At 53.7% G+C, this 25,844-nt stretch overlaps 2 protein-coding genes across 2 annotated transcripts in view; one reads left to right on the top strand and one right to left on the bottom strand.

Moving 5' to 3' along the window:
* The window catches only part of ADCY1 (adenylate cyclase 1), a 153,940-nt gene extending 146,286 nt beyond the window's left edge, over positions 1 to 7,654 (top strand). Inside the window, exon 20 of the mRNA XM_014828339.3 lies at positions 3,350 to 7,654. Coding sequence (XP_014683825.3) covers positions 3,350 to 3,688 — 339 coding nt within the window. The 3' untranslated portion in view covers positions 3,689 to 7,654. The remainder of the gene's footprint in view (positions 1 to 3,349) is intronic.
* An 8,396-nt stretch (positions 7,655 to 16,050) lies between these two features.
* On the bottom strand, positions 16,051 to 20,696 carry CCDC201 (coiled-coil domain containing 201). The gene is made up of 2 exons (XM_044778168.2): positions 20,258 to 20,696; positions 16,051 to 17,675 (listed from the first exon to the last, which is right to left on the bottom strand). Exons 1-2 carry the CDS (start codon positions 20,513 to 20,515, stop codon positions 17,589 to 17,591), a joined length of 345 nt encoding a protein of 114 aa, XP_044634103.2. The 5' UTR covers positions 20,516 to 20,696; the 3' UTR covers positions 16,051 to 17,588.
* Between the last annotated feature and the right edge of the window lie 5,148 nt (positions 20,697 to 25,844).

Genomic DNA, 25,844 nt, shown 5'->3' with positions numbered 1-25,844 from the left:
ACCATGCTGGCCATCGCCTGGTCACATGACCACCCCCTTTGCCAGAGGCACTGCTCCGCCAGTCCATCATGCCTCCTCCCTGATTTAAGAGAGAAACACACTCCACTGTTGCATGGTTGTTTTAGGGGTTCTTGGTTACAGCCCAGTAGAAATCCTCTTCCCTTTGCTGGGTTTAAATTAAACATTTGGTTCTTTCCTTGAAGAAGCCGATGAGAGACTCAGTTATTAATGATAAAGGTTTGCAGAGAGGTCTCTTACTTTTTCCTGAAGACAATATCTACTCAGATATTACCCACCCATGTTCTAATTCCTTAGCCCTCTGCTGGAACCTTCCTTCTTTTGTGTCAAAATTCTAAAAAAGGAGACCCCCTCCTCAAACCGCTGTCCCAGGAGAGGCAGCCAAGAGGATCTGTGCAGACCACAGCCCTGGGACATCTCAGGGCCCCAGCTTCCCAGGAGTAAGGTGGCCAGGGACGGTTGAGCAGCACGAGGACACCCAGGTTCCCCCTCTGCCATCAGCTCGCGGACTGAGCAGGCACTTCCCTGAAATGCCACCTGGGGGCCCACACACTCTCAGAAAGGGTGGGGGAGGGTCCCTGCCCCCCAGGGCCAAATGGAGAACTCTAGGAAGAGTTTCCAGCCCGCCTCATGGAGACACAGAGGACGTCATGCAGATGAGTAACAATCAGACTTTACTGGGGACTCTCAGGTGACCTCCCTCGAGGCCTCTTGGGGAGCTCGTCTCTCGGGTCCTTGCTCAGCTGTCTCTCTGAGCTCCCGACCCGGCCCCTCACTGGGACCCACCACGGTAACATCGGGACACCCTGATTCAAGCCCTCCGACTCCTGGCTTAACATCTCAAGGCTGAGAGGGCGCAGGGGGAGCGCAGCCCAGCTCCCAGGCAGCCCGCTGGACGCCAGGCCCGTCCCTGCCCGCGTTCAGACGGCAGCCCTGCTGCACGTGTGCTGCAGATGGTGAGCACGGGGCAATGGGTCATCTTTACCTCCAGCGTTTCTCTGTCCAGCTGTCTGGATATTTTATTACCTCGCATCCTTCCTAAAACAAGAGAAAGGAAGGGGCCCACCCGAATGACAAGACTCAGAGGCTCCTCAGTGTGGTATCTCAGGGCTCAAGCTGGACGTTGGGCCCAGGAAGCACAGGTGTCTCTCGATGGGCAGATTGTGGGTTCAGTTGTGAAAGGAGAGAACAGAGCCTTGTACCGCAGTACATTATGCCACCTTGTGTCCAAGAGGCCACATCTGAGTCGTGACGATGGTGTCTCCGTTTATAACTGGCCAGTCTATTGCTCAGTTCCACCCAGGACTTTAGGGGCACCCTGAGCCCGGCTGGGGGACTGATTGTGGGTGGAGGCCATGGCTCCAGCCCTGGCATGGCCCTGGTTTGGGGTCTTTGGCAGCTTCAGGGCCACCAGCACCCCCCGGCACCCTGGGGAGTCCAGCACTCCCCACTTTCTCTTACCATCTGTCTTATGAATATGATATTCCACATCAAGCTGACCAAGGCACACTTCCTCTACGTGGATGGCGTTCTTCTCATTTATGAGTCCTTGGGGGGAGGCCGAGGGCGGGACACTGAGGGACAGCCCGAGCTGCTCCAGCGCCAAGAGACATTGTGGACAGGGCACAAGTCCAGGCCCCAGGCATCCTCCTGCCTCCGCCAGGCCGTCCTGACTCCCCAGGCTCTGTCCCTGTGGGTGGACAGCAGAAGGCCCAGTAAGGAGCCACAAAACTTTCCCCAGAATGCCCAGCATGCCCGAGCCCAACCGCGAGGGCACCAGCCCTTGCCTCGCTGACGGACGGCCACAGAAATTGGTGGAGTTAATTAATTCAGGGGAATAATAGCCTCCCTCGCCTCCTGTAGGTCAAGCATGCTCTGTTCCTTCCTCTCCCGTCTACACTCGTGGGTCAGCCGGGTCTGTCTGATTTTCCATGGGGGCGCTGAGGGGCCTCTCCCCAGCACTTTAGATCCAGGGTGGATGTCACTGCCCCGGGAGCTGTGCAGGTTCCGATGTTTTGTGGTGGTTTTTGTTTTCTGTGCTGCCCTGCACAGGTTTCTGGCAGGCCTCAGTTGCCCTCACTCACTCACTCACTCGTTCCCTCCTTCCTTCCTTTCTTCATTCATCAAGCACTTATGAATACCTGCCACGTGTTTTGACAGCCATGATAAGACACAGTGAGACAGACCAGTGTGTGTGGAGACACTAAGCGTCCGTGAGGGATTAGATGGCATGCTCGCAAGGAAGCAGGCCAATTGTTAGTGAGTGCAAGAGCCATGCCGAAAATGGGGCAACCTGCAAGCTCAGCTGACAGGGAAGAGAGCGGGTCCTGCTGCCCAGCTCTGTGGGACTGACCCGCCTGGGGATGGGACGTGAGGGCGTGGGCTCAGGATGGATACGGTTGTTTGAACAGAAGATGCCAGAGATGGATGACCTGAGGTGGGGGGGGGGGGCATGGGGAAACGAGGAGCGAGGTGGTCTCCTCCTCCAACATAAAGGGGCAAAGCGAGGGGAGAGCAGGCAATCATGTCCTCTTCGTTTACAGACCTTTAGTAGTGCTTTCTTGTCTTTTAGCTTTTTTCTAACTTTGTGACGCAGGAATTCTTCTGGGTGAAATATTGGCTGGGAACCTGAGAGTGAGGGGAGTGAGCCATGCCTTGTTGTCTCTGGGGGACATGCCCACCACCCTTTGTGCCAGCAGCCCCATGCCCGGGCCCTCCGAGGCCAGGCTGGCGATTGGCACCCCATCCCTCTGGCACTGAGGCTCCGTGCCAGCAACAGGGGTGGAAGCCTGGTGCTGCCTGACTCCACTCTCTGCTGTGCCCCCACCAGCTGAGCAGGTACCTGCCAGTGCCCCGACCCTCCAGAACGTCTGAGGTTCCTGGGTACCAAGAGCCCTGGCTCTGGGAGCCAGTCCTGCTCCTGTCTCTCCCCAGCTGGAGCTGGATCCCATCTGGCTGTCTGGCTAGAGCATGGGGTGCCCACGCAGCTCACACCCAGCCCCTGTGCTGGGGCTGGGTGGCCCTGTCCATCCACCTGCCCACCGCTCTGGGCACTCCTGACGATGAACACAGTCCTCTCCTGCTTGTCCAAGGCCAACGGGAGGGCCTCTCTGAGTTCCCTGGGCTCTCTTCGCAGGTTCATGTCCTCCCAGAGTGACCAGGGTGACTGTAGGAGGACCAGAGGCCCCTGCTTCCAGGCCGAGCTGGGGAGGCCAGAGTCTGGTGATGGTGGGGTGGGCTGTGGCGGGTGGAGGAGGGAACCTTCCGTGGGCTTCTGCCCAGGAGTCTTCCCTTGTTGACCACGAGTGACACCTGCTCTTCCCTGCTGCAGGTGACGGAGGAGGTGCACCGGCTGCTGCGGCGGGGTGCGTACCGTTTTGTGTGCCGAGGCAAAGTCAGTGTCAAGGGGAAGGGCGAGATGCTAACGTACTTCCTGGAAGGCAGGACCGACGGAAATGGCTCCCAATCCAGGTCCCTGAACTCGGAGCGGAAAATGTATCCTTACGGCAGAGCTGGCCTCCAGACCAGACTGGCCACGGGCCACCCCCCTGTGCCCGCTGTGGCTGGCCTCCCCGTCACAGCTGGGCTGGGGGCTCTGCAGGGCTCGGGGATCGCCCCTGGGCCTCCCGGCCCACCCCTGCCCCCTGGAGCAGCTGGAAAGGAGGCTTAGCGGAGCCCACACTTGCCGCTGTGGGCACAGGGCGTGAATGCTCTGGGCGTCGGGCCCCTGGGGGCTCCAGCAAGGACCAGCCCTGCCAGCAGAGCAGGACCGGGGGCCAGCAGCTGGGCTGGGAAAGGGGAGCTGCCCAGGCAGGACCCGAAGCAGCTGGGCAGTGACTCGGGTGAGAGGAGAATCCCGTCCACATGGACGCGAGGCTTTCACAGCGTCTGTGCTTGCTCCAGCCTCTCCTCGGCAGGCCCCAGGGTTGGCCAAGTTGGCATCGGGCATCGGGACCTTCAGAACATTCCCCAGAGCTGCAGGCTATGAGACAGCTTGTGGAGGTCCGGCTGGCTGGTCTCAAGCCCTGAGACCGATACGCAGCAGCCCCGCCTGGGCAGCAGCCTGCAGGAGCCTGGAGTAGGGGGCAGGCCTTGATGGGCATGATCATGAGGGCTGGGACCAGGCCTAGAGCTGCTGCCTGGGCCTCAGACAGTTTGGGGAGAATTAAGAAGCCCCTCTCCCACTGCAAGGATGGTGGTGGCCGCTGGCTTTCTTCAAGAGCCGTTTTTTGCTAAGAGCCAGAGGCAGGTCTTCTGGAATTCTCCAGGGCCCTGCAGCCACATCTCTGTGTCATGACCAGCATCAGTTCCTTTTCTGCCTGCGCGCTCTCCACCTGCCCCGCCTGAGGGCGTCAGCTCCTGTAAACCTGGGCATTCCCCTCTCTGCCCGTATCACTGGGTTTGTTCAAAGGAGAAAAAGCCGTTGGTGTCATTTCTTACCTTTCCTTTTGGCTGTGGCGTGCAAGTCTGTGTCGATTTTGAAAACAAGTGAACTTCACAACTGTGAGAAGGTCTCCTCAACGGAAGATGTTTCTTTGGCAGACGAGTATTTCGGAGTGAGTCTGTGGCCGTAAATCTACGTGTCCCAGCTCCAAGTTGCAAGGAAAGTGACTGTGGGGCATTCTGTGGAACCTCCCATGTGCGCTTCTCCACTGTCGCCGTGGAAATGGAGACCGAGGACATGTCAGGATGTGTTGGGTGACAGGGTTCCAGGAGAGCCAGTGGGAAGGGGCTGGCCAGAAATAGTCGGATGAGGCCTGGCACCTGGAGACCTCAGCTCTCGACTCCAGGCAGGAAGCCAGCTTGAAACCGGAGGGAAGGTCCTGGGAAGTCAGTAGGGGGACGGACGTTGAGACCCACAGCTCCCACACGCAGCCAGGAGGGCTCTGTGGGCTGCAGGTGAGCCCTGCTCGGTCAAAGCCAGCTTGCCTGGGGGCCCCGCTCCTCACTGATCCTCAGGGCTCCACCCCCTCCCTGGGTGTCCTAACCTGTAAGGATGGTACTGGGGCTCCCTCTGGACTGAGCCACATGGGGGTGGCTGGTGGTGTCCCTGGGAGCTCCCATTGTGGTCGTGTGAGAGTGATCAACCTCTGCCCAGCTGTGTAGCTGTGCGGGGCAGCAGGCAGCAGTGGCTTGGCTGGAGCTGGAGCAGTTCAGCCCGGGGGCTCTGCAGGGCAGCCAGAATGGCCGGCCGCCAGTTCCTGTGTCCTGGCAGTGAGGGGGGACTCGGGCTGGAGGTGGGTAGGTGGACGGCCTTCGTCAGACGTGCCCTGCTTGAGCATCGTGGCACCTCCCTCCTGAGAACCAGCTCTGTGCTGGGCCAGTAACGGCCATGGCTCCTTTGAGAATGACTCAGTGGTCAAATTTCCCCACATGGCATGATTCCTTCAGGGGAAACTGAGTCATCTTGGGAGCCTGGTGCCGGCTCTTGGTTCTGCCTGTGGGTGCTTGTGTCTGCGCTCAGCGGCAGGGCTGAGACCTTGGCCAGGGCCCTGCTGCTGCCTGCTCGTCATGGGCAAGCTTCCACCCCAGGGCAGTGCGGGTGGGGGGTGGACAGGACAGTGGCCCGACTCTGTGAATATGCTCTGTCACACAGCAAAGGGGGCTTTGCAGAGGGAATTTAGCTGGGGAGAGGATCCTGCGCTCTCTGGGTGGGCTCACTGTGACCACGTGGCCCCTTAGAAGTGGACGAAGGAGGCAGGGCAGTCAGGACGATTCACAGCACAAGACTGCTGGTTTAAAGATGAGGGGCTGCGGCCGGCGGAGGGTGAGGACGCCTCAGCCGACAGCCAGCCAGGAAGCGGGGCGTCCCTCCCACCACCATAGGCGCTGAATTCGGCACTGACCTGAGTGATCTGGAGGCAGTTGGATCCCGAGCCTCTGGTGAGAGCCCAGCCAGTGACACCAGACTTCCTGTGAGGCTCCTGACGCTCAGCCCGCCTCGCTGCACCCGGACCTTAGGTCCACAGAACCGCGAGACCATGCGCGTGCGTTGTGCAAAACCACTTGTTACAGCTGCAGCGGGAAGCCATCTGGGCCTCGACGGTTCTGGAACGGCGAGGTTTCTGCTTCAGTGAGCGACACCTCCTTCATCATCAGCAATCCCAAACCCTCCTTGCTTCCTGTGGGCAGGAGCCGGGTTTAGCCATACGTTCCTTGGGTTTGGTGAACACCACTTCCTTTTATTTGTGATAAGACTGTATGATATTGCCTTATTTATTTTTAATCTTGTACAATATTCATGTACAAACGTTAGAGCCTTCTGAGTAGGATTCTCTCTAAATTATTTATTTTGAGATGCTCTGTAAATACTGCACCCGTTACGGGTGCTGCCTGTTCACTCCTACCAAAACGAGGAAAAGCCCAACCCTGTGCGAATGGCGCACGTTAGCCCGATGTGTGACGTCCTCATGCATCGCGTTCCTGCTTGGCAATGCCGCTGCCCTTCAGAATGACCCTGTGTGTCCCTTCGTGACCCTTGCATGCCTCTTGTGCCCAACCTCAGTAGAGTAGAATGCAGCCCGAACTTCCAGATGCTTCCAAGGACCGCCGACCCCAGGCCGGTCCACTCTGCAGGGGTCTGTGTCCTGCAGGGTGGACGCCCCCCCACAGACCCAGCCACCCGGAGCCTGCCGTGTTTATCAGACTCTGAAGCCACCGGGCTTCCGGACACCTTCCGTCACTAGAAGCAATAACTCTAACTCTGGACTGTAGAGACAAGTCTGGTCCAAAGCAGGTTGGTAATTCAGACACAAGCCACACGTATGGGTTTGCCGGAATTGAATGGCGCTGTAGGCACTGACACCCCCCCCAGGCTCCCAGCCCTTCTGCAGACCCAGCTCGGGGCACCTCCCTCTTTGGGGTTTGCTATCAGCACCCTGGGCTTAGGAGCAGAGACCAGCTTCTGCCCTTGTCAGGTCATCCTCAGGGTGAGGAAGGAGGGAGGCAGGGGCGCCCCCCCAGGCCTGTGCAGATCCGTGACTCTCCTTACCGTGTCTCAGCAAGTCCATACGGTGCAGTGAGGGCACGGTGCCGTCCCTGCAGGAGCCGAGCCCCCTGGCCAGGACGCCCGTCTTCCGCGGGAGACCATGGTTAATGTGTGGGCTCTGGGCTTGGACAGGATGCAGCCGGCCTTCAGAGACGCCATCTTCTGTTTCCACCTGATGGGAATACTGTGCCGTCGTCCCAGTAGCAGCCGAGAGACCGTATTTAAATCCTTGCTTGCACCTGCTGCTCGAGAAGAAAGGGTTGGGTTGGTGCATCAGCCCTGTGCTTAGGTTTTCAGCTGGGCAGGTGGACCTGTCTCGTTGCAGGGTGCCCCCCTTCTACACGGCATGCTCCTGTGATCTCCTGGGTCCTGGGATCCTGCTGGTCTCTACCCGTATGGCAGGCCCTGCCCATGACACACATGCATGCACCTGTAAGGTGGATGCTGCCCTGTGCCTGCCAGGCAGGTGCGGGGCACGGGGAATGGAGTTCACACGTGCGCACCTGCCGTGCAGCGAGCGGCAGTGTGATGAGGGCAGGTCACAGAATTGCTGTTAGTACTTTTAATTCTGAAACGTGCAGAGCTGTGGGCTCTGTATATAAAGAAGCCCCCAGAAATTTTGTCCCTGGTTGTATAATGGCTTCAATTAAAAAAAAAAAGGAGTAACAAACAAAAAAAAATCAACCTTAGAGGCAGTTGGTTTCAAGATGTTTGGTTTGGTGACATAAATAAGGGGCGAGCTGTGGCAGCTGGAGGCTGGTTGCACAGCAGTGTCCCTGGGCCGGGACATCCTGCCTCCCCAGCTGCACTTGGCTTTGAACGTTCACGTTAGAAGTGCGAGGCAGCGTCCCCTCCTCATTTAGGGCTCCAGGTTCCATGGCAAGTGAATGATGCAAGGCGTGATGTTTCCTCACACGGTATCTTGGGGCTTGTGTTTGTCCTCAGGGGTCCTTATGCTAGGGGTGGGTTTAAGTCAGATTCAGGATTGGCTGTGGACTATGGTGGGGGCCCAGAGGTCAGCTGGCAGGACACCAGGGGCCCACGGCAGGCCGGCCTGGGTGTCAGGAGGCCAATTGTGGTGGCTCAGGCCTCCAAATTGGGTTTAGTGGACAATGAAGGCAGGTCTTAGCCCAGGAACACTGATACCACAATACCAATCGTCACAACACAGGCCATGAGGAAAGGTCACGGCCAGGTGTCCACAGTTAGCCAAGTGGGCAGTAGAGGAATGGAGTCACTGCAACCTCCCATGGGCCCTGGCCCCCCATGATACCCCCAAGTCACACCTGAGTTGATGGGCTGAGGCCAGTCTCCCAGTCCAGACCCTCCACCACAGCTGCACCCAGCCCCGGGCCCCATGCTGAGGGGTGGGGAGAGCTTGAAGCCCCCCTCCTGGAGGGCAGGGAGCCCTGGGCATTTGTTCAGGAAGGTTCCATCTGGCTCAGCTGGAAGAACAACAGTCTCCCAGTTTTGGGTGATCTGAGGATGGACTCGGGGAGCTAGTGGGTGGTCCCAGGCCTGCCTTGGTGGTGGCCCCGGGGAGTGCCGACAGGCCGTTCCCCCTGCCAGCGGGGAGAATGTCTGTGACTCTGTGAAATGGTGGTGAGGAGCTGAAGGCAGGCCCCATGCCTGGAGACAGTGTGGCCGCGGAGCTACTGAATGTTGGCATGTAGGAGTTCAGGGATGCAGAGGGGTACCTGGAGGGGACGGTTCAGGGGCCGGTGTGGCCAGCAACAGGACACAGGGCGGCGGGTCAACCCAGACACAGCCCCTTAGCTCCTCACTGAGGGCTCAGCCTCCGTGCCTGGAACCCTGACCTACATTTTCCCCCTCAAATTGTCAGGTCCCTGTGGGACAACCCCAGATGGCCACGCGCCGGGCTCGAGCCCTCCCACGGACGCTTCAGCTCCGGGAGGCCTAGGAGACGCTTGGGGAAGCCTCGGGGGTTTCCATCGTCTCCTCTCTGTCACACGCGTACTGCGGGAGGTCCAGTGATGGGACGAGGAAATTTGTCGCCACCATTGTCCATTTCATAAAAGTAATAGACCCAATTTCAGGTGCCCCATTTTGGGCCTGGATCTCCCTGAACAACTTGACTTCATGGTAACCAACTCAGACGTTTGTACTCCGTAATGCCCTGAAAATACAGTCCATCTGTTCCACATCAAATCTGCTCACCGAGATAAAAAATAATTACTCTGCCAGAGGCCACGCTTAATTCACATCTGCGCGCGTGTGTGTACGCGTGGCGTGGCATAAGCAAAGTTATAATCAGTTATTTGTTCCTGGAATTAGGATGGATTTGTGTAAAGAACAAAATTATCTTGGAATACGGCCTGATGGCCCCCAGGGCATACCCCTTGTCCTGCCTCCCCTGAGAAATCCTGACCCGGAGAGGAAGGGGTGGGCAGGGACTGCAGCTTCCCGGGCGTGGAGGCAGCTGTGATCCCCACAGGGGTCCTCCTGGTGGCTGGGCCTCTGTCTCCAACCACTGCTAGAGAGAAAGAAAGTCTCTTTTCTTGATTTTTTTGAAAGAATCTCTCCACAACGTCAGTACTGAAGTCCAGGGGCATTGAGGCACTGAACTGGTCCTCTTGTTTATATGGTTTTTATTTTTGTTTCCTTTGGGTTTTGGTATACGTGGAGGTCTGTGGAGAGAGCCGCGGGGGGTGTGGGTTCAGGAATTCCCGAGGGAGGACTCGGCCGGCCCTGCCACCCCCCTCCTTGCAGCCCCTGAGCCTTTAGGAGGCTGGCCTTCCTCACGAGCATTTGTCAGCGTCCGTCTCTGGCTTGTGTGATAGGAAGGGAAAACGTAGACATGTGGTCGTCTTGGGTGTGGTTCACAACTGTCTGGAAAGACACCTTGGCAATCAGAAAGCCGACCACAGCGGCCGTCACCTGGCCTGACGCTGCTGCAGCCACAGCACGCGATGGGTGACCATTGACGGGATACAGTCCTTCCTCCCTCTGTGACATCAGTGAGTTCCTTCCTACACCTCACTAGGTTCAGTGTGTTCTGCACTGATAACCACAGGGAAAAGCCAAGAGTCGCTCTCCTGTCTAGTTAAAATATGTCCCCAGTGGGCCTTTTGATGTGACCACAAACTAAGGAAATGACTAAGACCCAAATCTAGCTCCAAAGCTGACAGAGCACCTTCCCAGAGCTTCACTGGCCTCCCCTCCAAATAGCCCATGGAGGGAGGTGTGGTTACCATGAGGAGTCTGAGGCTCAGAGAGGTTACAGACTTGGGCAAAGTCACACAGTGCTTCGTGGCAGGGCCAGATTCATCCTGTCTTGTCCATTCCTAGCCCCTGGGTTTTCCATTATCTTCAGTGGCTCTTTGCGGACAGTGAAATTGGCAACATTGTGTTGGTTTGGATGGAACCTCTGGCTCATCCGCACACGAGCGCCCACCATGGTGGGGCACCCGGAGACTGGTTCTGAGCACCGAGGCGGGTCCCAGCAGGCAAGTTTTCCCAGGATGTGTCCCAGGCGTGGCGGTGGCCTCGCCTGGACCTCCCGTGGTAAGATGAGAACACTGAATGTCCTCTTGGCTAAACTCTGTCTCTCGCTTAGCAGCTGACCCTTGCAGGGCGTAAAATGTCAGGCTTGAAAATCCCCACCTTGTCTTATCCCACTTTCTTCCTAAAACTGCATCGCAGCACAACCTGTCATCATATGTACGAAATCACTCTCCTGCAGCAAGAAGGATGGCTCGTTCTGTGAGGCCTCTCTGACATCAGATAAGGGGAGACCTGGGGGGCCCTAGACACCCAAAAACCACACACGCTTCTCCAGTTACAGGGAGCCAACCCAGCTCCCAAGTGCTGGTCAGAGCCATCCAAAGTCTTTGTCACACTGGCGCGGTGTAGACGGTCACTGTTCCTTCCTGGGGATTAGAGGATGTCCAAGAGCAGATTTCACCAGGAGTGTTCAGAAGGCAAGACAAGGATCAGGATGGAGGGGAGAAATCGGAGACCACAGAATTCACACATCCCAGCCCTCCCCCAGCCCTGCCTCCTGCATACCGGGCAGCCTAGGCTTCAGATGGGTCGTTTTCCAAGAGTCGGCAGTGACATTGAGGACTGATGTGTAAACAGAGGATACCCCAGACTAACCCCTGAGAGATCTATCCAACCTCTTGGGCTCAATAATCGTGTGTGGGCTGCTCTGCAAGAATAGCCGTTCAGAGGGCCACGTCCGTGGGTTCTCGCCTCCCACGGCGCACGCAGTGGGCAGTTGGCCCACCAGCAGCCAGAACTTGTTTCTTGCCCCCACCAGCAACCCCCACCCAACTCCGGGCCCTGGGCACAAAGCACACGTCTCAGGGGACCTTTCCCTGGTTCTGGGAATCCTGAGAAGCCCGTTCGCCTCTTGCACACACCGGGAGCACCGGCACTCCCTGGGCATCAGTCCTGGAGAGGCGCGGTTTTGCCTTCATCCCTGTTAAAACTGTGGACACACAGCCATTTGCACTCAGAATCGCATGCCGTGAGATCCCTAATTGTGTGAAACTTAGTTTGAACTCGAAAACACGCAGCCTACACAAAGGGACAGGCCCGCCTTGGGCCATCTGCCGGCTGGCCGCAGAGCGTCCCTGCCACACGGCGGGTCCTGGAGCCGGAGCCTGTGGAGCTCCTGCGCCAATCATGCAGCACCTCCCTCAGCCCGAGCGCCCCTTCCTCGCTCGTCTCTCATCCACACTGATTGCACACCACCTTGCACAAGTAAAGACGGTGTAATGACTATGACCGTCTCTTAGTGGTAGATCCCTTCTCGTTTAGGTAAACCCAAAGTCCACCCCTGGATTTTCTTTACTCGATGGGAAAGAGTGTAAACCCTGAGCCCCTCTGTGTCTGGGTGGATATGGCTGTGTCCCTCCGTGGAACGCAGAGCGGGTGGACACAGGGACGTGCTCTCCCACCAGTGGAGCTCACTGAGAATGCTTCTTTAGACGTGAAAACGAGGCGACTGTATCAGAACGACAACAACTCAACATCACCGGGTAACTTCTCATGATAGATTTGTATAATCAATACGGGTCTATTTTTACGTCAACTGAACACTGTAGAGTTCCTTCCAGTCTTTTCCAAGGTTGTTAAATTGAGACAAGTAATTGAATAATTTGTCCTATTTTTATTTAAAAACAAAGTGAATGGACCGAAATGTTAAATGTGAATGTACATTTCTTAATTGCAACTTTTCTACTGAGTGTTTGCACTATACTTTCTGGAATCTTATTTAACAAAAATAAAAGGAAAAAATTGCTTGACTAAACTCTGTGGCCGTCTTCATTGAAAAACAAATGGCAGTGTGGATGTTGTAAAGACACTCCTGCCTGTTCCACTTACCCTGCAGGGGGGGACGTTCCTAAAATGTGGTCCACCTCGTCCTTCCTCAACCCTGGCATGGGCTCTGCTCCTCCTGTGATGAGAAAGCCCCGTCGCATGACAGGCGGGAGCAGTGCATGGACACACTGTGGCTCTCGATGTTTGCTCCTAAACAAGAGATTCCAAGGGAGGATAATTTGCATTATTTGCTCTTCCCTACGACTAGTCTCTCTGATGAACAGATGTTCTTTTAATCTTTTATAAAAGAATAGGAAAAAAATCTTGCCTGCCCCAAATAAAATATGAAAGTTGGGGTTCACTCTCTCTATTGATCTGCTGTGCATCATCGCAGACCTAGCGAACGGAGGGGAGCTGGGGCTGGGCCACCTGGGCAGGTGGGCATGGCCACCTCCGGGCAGAGGTCATCCCTGATCTGGGCACAGCTCAAGGCTGCCGGGGGCAGCATTTAGTAGGAGCGAGTGATGTCTGTCCTCGTGATTTAGGAAAAATTCCTTCCCAGACCTGAGCAGAGGAGCATCTTCCCTAATTGCGGCAGATTCTACATCGCATGCATCCTCAGAAAAGTCCATGGACCCGGGCTGCCCACGCTGGGGCCTCCTCGAGAGAGGGTCAAGATGCACCCCTGACCTAGACCTTCCAAAGCCTCAGGCCTGAGAAGCCTGTGCAGTGGTGGTGTGTGGAGTGGCCAGGAGAGGGGCGCGGTCACCATGGAGAGCTGAGATCTGCTGGTAGGGAGCCCACCACTGTGGAAGCCATGGGCAGAGGAGGGCGCAGGAGGAGACCCTGGGAGAATGGGCGGGAGGAGAGCTGGGGTGCACGGGCGTGGTGCTCTGGAAGCGCTAGGACGTCTGTTTCTGTTACATGTGGGTGTGTGGCAGCGTGGGGCAGTGCCGTCTGTCGGGGAGGGGAGTCTGCACCACCCACCCTAGTAACAGAGGGTGTAAGCCTGCACCCATTTGTGCAGTAACAGCCATGCTCCAAGCTCCGTGGTGCTGCTGGTGAAGAGAAATTATTCACTGGACATTTGTCAAAAATGGCAAAGATGACTATTCAAAGCTAGTACAAAAGGGGAGAGAGATTGGACTCCACTTGAATAAGGCAGGGACAGCCAGGATCCTCAACCACCAGCAGAGGGAGGGGCAGTGGGTGGGAAATTAAGAAGGGGAGCTCGGTCAGATGTCCAGGGTAGGGATTCTTGCTCACCGGCAGGCCTAGGACAAGGACTCCAGGGGTAGGGGATGAGGAACTCGATCAGATAGCAAGGGTGGGGGATCCTCCATCGACAGGCTTTGTGGGAGTGTTTGCTAAACTGCGCTCAGCAGGCCAAGGTCAGGCCAAGGTCAGGTCTAGCAGAGAAGAAGCCCCACCAAGGAGCCTGACCAGAGTGAAAAGGGAGGGTTTGCCACTGGCCATGGTGACCAGGACACACCTAATGCCACTCTCAGCTGGAGCACATCCTACCCCCAAATTAGGAGGACAAGAGAAATGACGTTGGTGCAGGGAGGTATCCAGAGGCTGGGGGGGTGGGAAGAGACAGGGGCAGAGAGTGGACAGGCTGGGGCCAGACCCTGGAGAGAGACCACCAAAGCATGACTGAGGCGTCAGGACAACCCTTAGAGCCAGGAGACCCTCTCATTTGGGGCAGGGGGCTTTGGAAGGCGTGGGGAGGTGGCTGCCTGGCTCAGCTTCCACCTTCTCTGTCAACACTCACACCCTCGGCCTCCCTCTAGCCAGATATCCCCTGAGCTCTAGGCCTTTTCTTTCTTTCTTTTTGGTGAGGAAGATCGGCCCTGAGTTAACATCTATTGCCAGTTTTCCTCTTTTTACTTGAGGAAGATTGTCCCTGAGCTAACATCTGTGCCAATGCTCCTCTGTTCTATGTGGGACACTGCCACAGCATGGCTTGCTGAGCAGCGTGTAGGTCTACACTCAAGATCCAAACCCGCGAACCCTGGGCCACCGAAGCAGAGCACTCAAACGTAACCACTATGCCACTGGGTCGGCCCCTCTATGCCTCATTTCTAACCCCTACTCACTCGGCGTCTCCCCTCTGAGGTCTGACAGACACCTCAAAATGAGCACACCGTCCTGATTGCCCCCAAACCTGCTCTGCCCACAGCCCTCCCCGTCCATCTGGACAGTGGGCCCACTGTTTTGTATGCTCAGGATGAAAGCTGGATTCGTCCTCTCAGAATCCAGTCCATCAGGACATTCTGTTGACTCCATCTTCCCAGTCACCTGCATTGGCCGCCCCTCACCTCCAGGGGTCCCATCCTGGTCCAGCCTGTTGTCCCTCCCAAGGGTTACAGGCTGTGGCAGGAGCCCCCTGAGCATTCCGGTCACTGAATCTGCCTGCCCAGTCTATTCTCAGAGTGGTTCTTCTAAAACGCCACTCGGACCGTGATTTCTCTGCTCAAAACCTGCGGTGGCCCTCAGCTCATGTAAATGAGTGGGGGGGGGTCTCAGCGGCCCACCAGGTGTTCCACAGGCTGACGCTGCCCCTGTTCTCTGCTACATAGGCTGCTCCATCCACATGGACTCTCGGCTGCCCCCAGACACCCCAGACCTGCTCCCGACTGGGATCGAGCGAGGGGTCTCCCTGTGGGACCCCGCCGAGCTCACTCGCTTCTCTGAGTCTTTGCTCAGATGTCAGCTTCCCCAAGGGGCCCCTTCACTTCTGTCTTCTGCCCTGCCACTGTGCTCTCCCAGACCATCCCCTCCTCAGACTCCCACAACGCCCGGGTTTTGTCTGTCCTGCTCCCTGATTCCTTGTTGGAAAGTAAACTGAGGGCAGGGAGGCTGTTCTTTTCACTCATCTACTCCACAGAAATTCACCGAATGATGAATGAACGAACAGGACGACCACGTAAGTGCTTGAGTTAGTCTCCTGGGGCTCCTGTATAAAGTGCCCCAATCTGGGGGACTTAAAACAACAGAATCGTATCCTCTCACATTTCTAGAGACCAGGAATCTGAAATCAAGGTGTCAGCAAGGCCATGCTCCTGCCAGAGGCTCTAGCAGAGGGCCTTGTGTCTTCCAGCTTTTGGTGGCTCCAGGTATCCCGGGCTTGTGGCTGCATCGCTCCAATCTCTGCCGCTGTCTTCATGTGGCTTCCCCTCTGCGTCTGTGTCTTCTTCACTGTGTCATTAGATTTAGGGCCCACCTTAATTTTATCTTCCAATGCTGCTATGGAATTATTCATTTCTGTTATATTTTTAATTTCTAAGACATCGTTTATTGGCTGGGTATTTCTTGTGTGGCATTACATCATTTCACAATTCCTCCCTGAGACACTGTTCCAGTCTCTGCTTCTCTGGCATCTTCCTGTGGACGGAACATGTTCTCAATCCATGCTGTTTTATTTGTGAAATATCCAAGAGAATTGCAATTTAAACACTTTAACTCAAGGGCCTATGGATACTTCCATATGCTCCATTGTGTAAATATAAGCCATTTTGTTAATACATGAGAGACAATGCAACATAAACATCTAGGAAATTACCTTACCATAAAACTTTCTCCCAAGTACCTGTAATTCCCAATCTTTCAAGAACAAGTTCCCCAAAGGCCCTACATTACCTCTCTTCCTCTCTGGACTCATTCTGAATCTGAACTTTTCAAAGTGTGAACCAGACAGAGATATCACTGAATCATAATATCCGAATCATTTTGCACCAAACGCAGACTTTGGAAATAATTCTAAAAAATTTTATTTTTAATAATAAAGATGGGATAGAATTACCCTAAAGCATTTATGTCTATGTTATGCAGTTACAGGAGTTTTTCTGCTTCTTTATCCTTTTTATTTGAAAAATTAAACTGTTATCATTTTTAAAAGCCTGATAATTATCACAAAGGAAAAAGCAAGTTGATAGCGTATAAAGGAGGAATTAGCTCGTAAACTTACAAATGTTGAAACATACTACCTCGTCAATAACTTCATCTGCACATACAACATCAGCAGATGAAATGTGACATAACCATCCCAATAAATGCAGCCCCCAGCCTGCATCTAACCCCTCTTGTGAAGAATTTCCTCATTCCTTCTTTTCTGGAAACCTCTAAAGAAATGCAGATGAGGTTCCAGGGAGAACCAGTTCTGGGTCTGGAGTTCTCTGCCCATCCTGTGGCTTGAGAGTGAGACTTCACCCATCTCTTAGAACACGGCATGCTAACCTCACCTGCCCATAGGATCTCCCGTGCCCTGTGGTTTCCATCCAGCCTGAGCTTCTGTTTAGGGTGCTCCGTTTGATTCTGCTCCAGCAATAAGCTCTAGCTGCATCCCTGAGAAAAGTCAGGCCATGGCCAACAGGCCTGGAGGAGGGGCCCTGGAGGAGGGGCCCTGGAGGAGGCACAGGATGCGACTGGAAATGTAAGTATTCTTGGTTTTTAGAAGGGGGAAAAATTTTTTTAGATAAAGTGGGGATGAAAACATTTACAAGATAAAATCTAACTCTGTTTATAACCATGACGTGCCCACAAAAAGACGTGTCTGACATGTTCGGACCTGGGAGGTTTGATGTTGGTTTTCCATGTTAACTGAAGCCCCTGGGTACCCGTCTCTTCTTCCTTACGGTACGCGGTCAGCAGCACCTCTATCCCTTCAGTGGGATCCTTATTTAAAGCAGTGAGCTCAACACGGGAGAGGACGGGGCAGGAGCCGGTCCTGTGCTACTGCAGGAGGTTATATCCTTCTAGCCCACCCCCCCCACTAAAAAAACAAAACCAGTGCCCACAGACCCCCAGAGCGCCTTCTAGTCACGGGCCATGGCTTTGGGCCTTTCCCGCAGCGACACCCTATGGCCCACTAGTGTGAAGCCCCAGGCCTTGCCAGTGGGTGGGCGGGTCACTGCATAACATTGTCCTGTTCCCTATGTCCTCATGTCATCCCAGAGTAGAAGGCTCCCTACACGGGTGGAGGACGCAGGCAGGGTGGGGGGGTTACATCACTTTTCTGGGTACCCCGGGCGTGGCACTGTGAGCTCCCACCTCACCTGTCTGCACCTCTGCCCCCTGTACCCTCTTCTCAGTTGGTGCCTCTGAGAGCTACATTTCAGATCTGAGTAAGGAGATCTTCACCAAGTTCCCCCCACCTCACCGGAGAGGCACACAGAGGTCAAGGCTGGATGTGGGGCAAGCCCTGAGGGCACGGTGTTCACAGATAGAGGGGCAAGTCCGGCCGGGGAGCGGCTCCTGTGCACGTTCGCTTCCTGGCCCCTGTGCCAGGCACTCAGTCGTCGTCGATGGTGAGTTCGTGCTGGATGGCTTCTTCAATGTTCTGAAGAAGGCGGATCTCCCACTGCCTCACTCGCTCCATCTGTTGGAAGAAAAGCATCTCTGAGAAGGTCGACTCTGCAGGAGCACTTGCCTCTGCTAGAGATGAGCTGCGGAGTAAGCAGATGCCCACCCGGGGCTGCAGACCCTTGCACTGGTCAGGCTCTCGGGCACCATCCATGCCTCGCAAGCCAGAGCCGGTGGCCCGCCCTGCACGGTTCTGCCTCCACAGGCCAGGCACCGTGACCCCAAAATGGAGCCGGCAACCGCCTAGAGGGCCGAGTCTCGGCAAGGGGACAGATGAGTATGCAAGCAGATGGGGTTAGGACCTGAGGAGCTAGGTCTGACAAGGGCAAAGAGAGGTCACTGGGGATGGCACAGGGACAAGGAGGGGCCAGCCAGGCGTGTGCTGGGAACACGAGGGCTGCACAGGGTGGGCACGTGTAGATGGAGCATCTACCTGAGGCAACTTCCCAGCTGTGTTCTTTGGAGCCCCTCTCCCAGGGGCTACTCAGGGAAGGAAGGAAGGTTGGGCCCCGGGACACCATGGGGCAGATGGGGCAGGATGACCTGCTACTGAACAAGATGAGGACTCAGGCTCCTAGAAACCAGAGACTGGGGACACAGCAGGCGCGGTGTGCGCCAGCCTGGGTCTCAGAGGACAGGGTGGGAGGTGGAAGGGAAGAAGGCTGGGGTCTGGCAGCCACTGATGGCAGGCCTATTGCAAAGCAGGGTCCTAACACCCCGAAAGTGTACAAGTAGAAGCAAACCCACAGGGGTAAGAGGAAGAGCTGGAGAAGCTGGTGTGATGGAGGGGTCACATGTCTGTCCCAGCAACTGAGGAAGATGGGCTCTGGTCTGCACGGAGGGGCCGTGTGGGCCCAGGGATGGCACTGTCTCTGAGGACCCAGGCTCAGCTGGGGGCAGGTGGAGTTTTGTGACAACCTCCACCCCACAGTGACACCTGCAGGCCCCCTCTCTTCCTCAGTTCTAGAATATTCCAGCCAGGCTCATGCCTCTCCTGGCAGCAGGTGGAACATTAGCCCTGTGGGGAAACTGATCAGCAAGAAGAGGCAGGTGACCTGCAGCGGAGAGGCAGCCCCCACACCAGGTCCCACCCAGGAACGCACGTGGAGCTTCACATCAGCTCTGCAAGGCCTGCCTCCCAACTGGGACCAGGCACAGCTACGGAATGTGGCAGGGCACCGAGGGCCGCCTCAGAAGCCCCCACGAGCAGTGACCCCAAATGGCGAGCGAAGCCAAGAAGAGGGGGAAGTCCCCCGAAGGGAACTTATGGGGATGAGTGTTCCTGGAAAGTCAAGTCATCCTGCTGTCACCAGGGAAGGCAGGACAGGACGACTCTCTGAAGAAGAGGAATGAAAGGCAATTGAGGAAAGAGAAAAACCACTGGAAACGGAAGATGACACAAAAAAACGAAAAGATAGTCCGTGCTCACAGATTGGAGGAATTAATGGTGTTAAAATGTCCATACACCCAAAGCAATCTACAGACTCAGTGCAATCCCTATCAAAATTCCAATGGCATTTTTTCACAGAAGAAAAAAAAATCCCAGAATTTGTATGGAACCACAAAAGACCCCAAATAGCCAAAGCAGTCTTGAGAAAGAAGAACAAAGCTGGAGGCATCACACGTCCTGATTTCAAACTATATTACAAAGCTATAGTAATCAAAACGGCATGGTACTGGCATAAAAATAGATACATAGACCAATGGAACAGAAGAGAGAGCCCAGAAATAAACCCCCACATATATGGTCAATTAATTTAAGACAAAGGAACCAAGAACATAAAATGGAGAGAGGACAGTCTCTTCAATAAATGGTGTTGGGAAAACTGGACAGCCACATGCAAAAGAATGAAATGAGACCACTATCTTACACCATACACAAAAATTAACTCTGGGCCGGCTCCATGGCCGAGTGGTTAAGTTCGTGCGCTCTGCTTCAGTGGCCCGGGGTTTCACCAGTTGGGATTCTGGGCGCGGATATGGCACTGCTCGTTAGGCCATGTTGAGGCAGTGTCCCACATGCCACAACTAGAAGACCCACAACTAAAATATACAACTATGTACTGGGGGATTTGGGGAGAAAAAGCAGAAAAAAAAAAAAGAATATTGGCAATAGTTGTTAGCTCAGGCACCAATCTTTAAAAAAACACCTTAACTCAAAATGGATTAAAGACTTGAATGTAAGACTTGAAACCATAAAACTCTTAGAAGAAAACAGAGGACGAAAGCTCCTTGACATTGGTCTTGACGATGATTTTTGGATTTGACACAAAAGCAAAGGCAACAAAGCAAAAATCAAGTGAGACCGCATCAAACTGAAAAGCTTCTGTGCAGCAAAGGAAACCATCAACAGAGCGAAAAGGCAACCCACAGAATGGGAGAAAATATGCACAAATCATGTATCTGATAAGGGGTTAATACTCAAAATATTCTGAATCAGAAAGATCCCAGGCCCCGGGGCCCACCAGGGAGGGAAGTGTGGTGCTCACCCTCCCAACCGCCTCCTGGCTGGGTCTTGGCCGGGCACCCAGAGCTCCCGGGGGTGGGGCTGGGGGGCGGGTGAGACAGAGAGGGGTCATGGTTGGGGTTGGGGCCTACCTCAGCTGCCAGCTTCTTCAGGTCCCGACGCTGCCTCCTGGCTGTGTCTGGGATCCCAGGCAGTCCCAATTTCCGTGGCCGGCTCCTCGCTGGGGGGGACTCCCTCTGTTGACGCTGGTGGGTGACCGAGGCTGGCTCAAGCGGGTCCTCCCCAGGATCCCAGGGGTCCAAGTCGGGCTCTAGCCTCCCAGTGGATTCCCCTGAGGCCCCGACCGTGGAAAGCCGCCTCTCTTGGAGGGCGGCTGAGGAGGACGACATGTCCCAGGAATAGCGTGCAGGCAACAGGGACCCACGTGCAGGGCCCCTTCCCTGCCAGTAGGGGACCTGGCCCGATGGCCTCCTGTGCCTGCTCTGGGCAGTGCTGCGCTTTAGAATGGGTCTGGAGGACAGCCAACGCGTCACTGAAGAAGGGCTCCCGTCCTCAGAGGAGCCCGACTCGGGGAACTGTCAAGACAGAGCACAGAGGTTGTCCTAGAAGGTCTCAGGGAGCCGAGCCTGGGCCAGGCACTAACCCCACGGGCACATTCCCCCGGAGTTAGACCACCTAGAGATGACCTTCCAGTTGTGCCCCAGCAGGGAGCCAGCGGTCCAGGAAACCCCGCACAGGGCTAGACACTGCCTGCTGGGCCTGCCTCCCCTCCAGGTGTGTCTTTTTTTGGTCGAAACTTTAAGCGTCAGTCAAAAATGTGTTTTATAAGGATGGGATTGAAGAACAGATGACTTTCAGGTGAAAATATTTTTTCAAGAAGAAAAGTGCAAAATGTTGTCAATGATATCATCTTAACATTTAAACTCAACATAAAAAAGCAAAACTCTTGGCGAATGCAGCAGTTTTTTGTACAAAGTGCTGACGGGGGTGGAGATAAGATGTTTTTGGAAAACTGAATATCCCCAATCCCGTGACAGATTGTAGCAATTCCATCGCGGCCAATTTTTCTCCTCCAAAATAAAGCCTCAATTAAGCCATTTCCACTCCTGTACTCACAGCCTTTTTTCAGATGCTGACAAACTGTACTTGGCAAATATTTTTACTGTCATCATAAGGTGCTGGTCTCTGCAGCGCTCCTTGAGGTTTTTCACATCACAACGATTTGGCAGCAGATTTAGCAGTTTCATTGTTTCTTTGTAAGGAGCGCTCATCTATCTTTTAAACATATGCATTAATCCACACTGCTAATTAACACTGCAGTGCATCTAGCCAATTCATTACCAATTGAGGTGACTTTCAAAGTAATGTAGGACTTTTAATTTAATGTTGCATCCCACCTATGGAATGGAGGAAAATATATGCAAAGCGCAAATCTGATACAAGGATAATATCCAAAATATACAAGGAACTCACACAACTCAATAGCAAAAAACCCACAAATAATCCAATTAAAAATGAGCAAAGGGGGCTGGCCTGGTGACACAGTGGTTAGGTTTGCGTGCTCTGCTTCAGCAGCCCAGCCTTCATGGGTTTGGATCCTGGGTGTGGACCTACGCAACACTCATCAAGCCATGCTGTGGCAGGCGTCCCACACAAAAAATAGAGGAAGGTTGGCACCAATGTTAGCTCAGGGTCAATCTTCCTCATAAAAAAAAAATGGACAAAGGACCTGAATAGATATTTCTCTAAAGATGACATACAAATGGCCAACAGGTACATGAAAAGGTGCTTAACGTCACGCATCATCAGGGAAATGCAAATCAAGGCCACATGAGATATCACCTCACACCTGTTAGAATGGCTGTCATCGAAAAGACAAGAGATAACAAGTGGTTATACTATACTAATGGTAATGAGGACGTGGAGAAAAGGAAACCTCTGTGCACTGCTGGTGGGAGTGGAAATTGGTGCAGCCACTATGGAAAACAGTATGGATGTTCCTCAAAAAATTAAAAATAGAACTGCCATGTGATACAGCTCTTCCACTTCTGGGTCTACATCCATAGAAGCTGATAATAGAATCTGAGAGACACCTGCACCCCATGTGCCCTGCAGCATCCTTCACAGTGCAGAAACCTGCAGCCCCATGTGCCCTGCAGCATCCTTCACAGTGCAGAGACCTGCAGCCCCATGTGCCCCGCAGCATCCTTCACAGTGCAGAGACCTGCACCCCATATGCCCTGCAGCATCCTTCACAGTGCAGAGACCTACAGCCCCGTGTGCCCCGCAGCATCCTTCATAGTAGAGAGACCTGCACCCCATGTGCCCTGCAGCATCCTTCATAGTAGAGAGATCTGCAGCCCTGTGTGCCCTGCAGCATCCTTCACAGTGCAGAGACCTGCACCCCATGTGCCCCACAGCATCCTTTACAGTAGCCAGGGAATATTGAATCCGACTCTAATGAGACAATCTCGTGCATTCAGTTTTCGGCAGTAGGAGTAACAGTTTCCTGTTACAATGTCCTTTTGAAGCAAGGACACCTAAAACTGTTAAGAAAGCCGTTGTCACACAGGGTGTAGGAGGAACTAGAACTTTACTTAAAGAGAAAGAGAATAAAATGTTCCAAAGGGAATGATTCTGCCCTTTCCAGAAGCCTGCTCATCCTGTAGGAGTAGCAACTGCATCCAACTGCCCAGACAGGGCCAGCAGTCAGCAAGAACCAGGGCTCACGTGAGGAAACTCAGGAAAAGCACATCAGCAGCCTTGATAACAGTCCCCTCCAGGCCCAGGCCAAGGCTGAGGGCTGCCTCCTCCAGGTGCCATCTGCCCAGGGCTGGCTTCTGCTTGGGGTGATGACACTGCCACTTTGCTTTCCTTGAATTCGTGATACATATTTGTGCATGAAGAGGAGAATCTGGCAGCGAATTTTGGGGAAAGCACAAATGAAAAGTACATTAATGATGTTGAACTGATAAAGAGCTCAACTTCTCTTAGAACAAAGAATACATGGAACGTTGACCCAAAGCAGTGGGAAAGTGTATTGGTTATCATTTGTTACATAACAAATCACACCGACATTTAGTGGCCTAAAACAAACATTTGTAATCTCAGTCTCTGTGGGTCAGGAATGTGGGAGCAGCTTGCTGGGCAGTTCCATCTTGGGGTCTCCTGTGGGGTCACCATCAGGCTTTGGCTGCAGTCACCTGAAGGCTTGACTGGGGCTGGAGGATCTGCATGTGAGGTGGCTCACGACTCACACACCTGGCAAGAGGCCTCCGTCCCTTCCTGCTTGGCCCCTCCGTGGGCTGGCTAAGCGTCCTCCAGAGTGGGCAGTCCCAAAAAGCACAGCATAGGGGCCAGCCCCATGGCCAAGTTTGCATGGTTGGGTCTACACGCTCCCCTTTGGTGGCCCAGGGTTTTGCAGGTTCGGATCCTGGGCACAGACATGGCACCACTCATCAAGCCACGCTGAGGTGGCGTCCTAAATAGCACAACCAGAAGGACCTACAGCTAGAATATACAACTATGTACTGGGGGCTTTTGGGGAGAAGAAGGAAAAAAAAAAAAGATTGGCAACAGATGTTAGCTCAGGTGCCAAAACAAAAAACAAACAAACAAACACACTAAACAAAAAGCACAGCATGGAGGCTAGAAAGTCTTTCCATGACCTGCCTTCAGAGGTTGCACAATCATTTCTGCAAAACCTATTGGTTATAGCAGTCAGCCTTATTCAGCGTGGGAGGGGAACCCTGCAATGCATGGCTGCCTGGAGGCGAGGGTCACTGAGGGCCAGCTTAGAGGCTGGCTATAAGAGAAGGGACAGTGTTTCCGGAGCCGGAGGCCCCTACCCTGTGGCTGCCCTTCCCCACACAAAGCCCCCACACTCTCCTCACATCTGCAGAGCGCCGATGACTGGACACAGAATGAGAAGAGCATCACATCACTCTGGGACAGGAGTCCTGTTTCTCCCCAAGCCAGCTCTCTGTCACGGTTTCTGCATCAACTCTAAGTGGAACCCTCCCCCAGGACCCACCCCCACCTCCAGCCTGGTGAGGGACGTAGGGCAGGGGCTGCGGGGCTCACACACAGCCTTCATTTCCTAACTGACAGTTAGACAGCAGAGAAATAAGTAAAACCAGAGAGTCCTTCCAGTCCACTCACCTTCCTGTCCTAGTCCCCATAGGTAATGGCCATTAGCAATTTCCTCAAAGATATTCTTCTGGTGCGTATCCACAAACAAACATGGAATACACTTCCTTGCTATAAAGAAGAAAAGTTCATATTTTCATAAATGGAATCATGATGCCTTGTTGTATAGTTTTTCACACCATTGACGACTTTCCTCATCACTACTCTTTTGAACAAAACATCTAAAATAGAATATTTGAGTGTGGTACAATGAGATAGCATGAGAACCGAGTTAGGTGTTCAAATTTCCCAAAGGGCCTTAGAATGAGGACAAGGGAGAAGAGGTTCTAAAAACACAGTCTAGGGAGTGTTTTCCATGAAAACATTTATTCCATGGAGTGTGCTGGAACTTCCAAAACCTGTTTGTACTGATTTCTCATTGCATTCTTCTAATGTAAGTACGATCTTCATCAAGTAACTGAGAGGAGATTCAGCCCAGGTGGGCTGCATGACCTGAAGCAGGTAAGCAGCTGGGACAAGCTGTGGACCAGAGCTGGAGAAGTCCCCGTCTGCCCAGGTCAGCCTTCACACACCAAGACCCCTCGTGCTGGGCCAGAAAGCAAGGAGGTGCGCTCCCTCCGCCTAGGAGGATGAGTCAATCATGACCATTTATGGAGCTTCCACTATGTGGCTCTCAGGGTCATTTTCTTCTTCACCCCAAAGCCCCCTAGTACATAGTTGTATATTCCAGTTGTAGTCCTTCTGGTAGTGCTATGTGGGACACTGCCTCAGCGTGGCTAGATGAGCAGTGCCATGTCCACACCCAGGATCCAAACAGGTGAATCCCTGGGCCACTGAAGCGGAAGGTGCGAACTTAACCACTTGGCCTCATGGCCATTTTAGTACATCATTTGCTTTAGCAAAACCCTTAGAAATTGATTAATGTCAACTATAAATAACCTGAAAAATAAAACTTACTCCAGAGAATGAGTTGACATCAGAAACTGCCAAACTGTTCTCCAAAGTGGCCGCCCAATTCTTCAATCCCACTGGCCAGGTATGAGAGACCTCACACCCTCACCAGCGTTTGGTTTGTTAGTTTTTCATTTTTTAAAAAATTTTTGTTTTCTAATAGGCGAGTAGTGGTATCTTATTTGCATAGTGGTTTTGAGTTTCTGTAATGACGATGTTGATCATCTTAGTTATCATCTGTAGATCTTCTTTGGGGAACTAAAGGTCAAACATTTGCCATGTCAATAAAGGCAAATAAAGTCACCTATTAAAAGACTCGCACAGCAGATCGGGGAGCAAATCCAACTCTACACTGTATCCAGTAGGCTGCCCCAAAGCTAAGTGCTTCAGAAAGTCCCAGAGTAGGATGACGGCAAAGAAACCCAAGGACATAAAAGTGAAAAAATGCAGGGACTTCCATCTTTATATCAGAAAAGGCTAAATTCATGGCAAGATACATTAAACAAGACTAAAAACAAATGCACAGAGGAATAAAAAATAGAAGCCAAAATGCTTTTCTGTTATCATTACCTTTGCACCAGACGGTATAGCATCGACATTCAGGGAGCAAAATCCAAG

This window comes from Equus asinus, chromosome 1 (assembly GCF_041296235.1).
Source record: "Equus asinus isolate D_3611 breed Donkey chromosome 1, EquAss-T2T_v2, whole genome shotgun sequence".
In the NCBI taxonomy this organism is placed as follows: Eukaryota; Metazoa; Chordata; class Mammalia; order Perissodactyla; family Equidae; genus Equus; species Equus asinus.
This window is presented reverse-complemented; position numbering and strand designations above follow the sequence as displayed.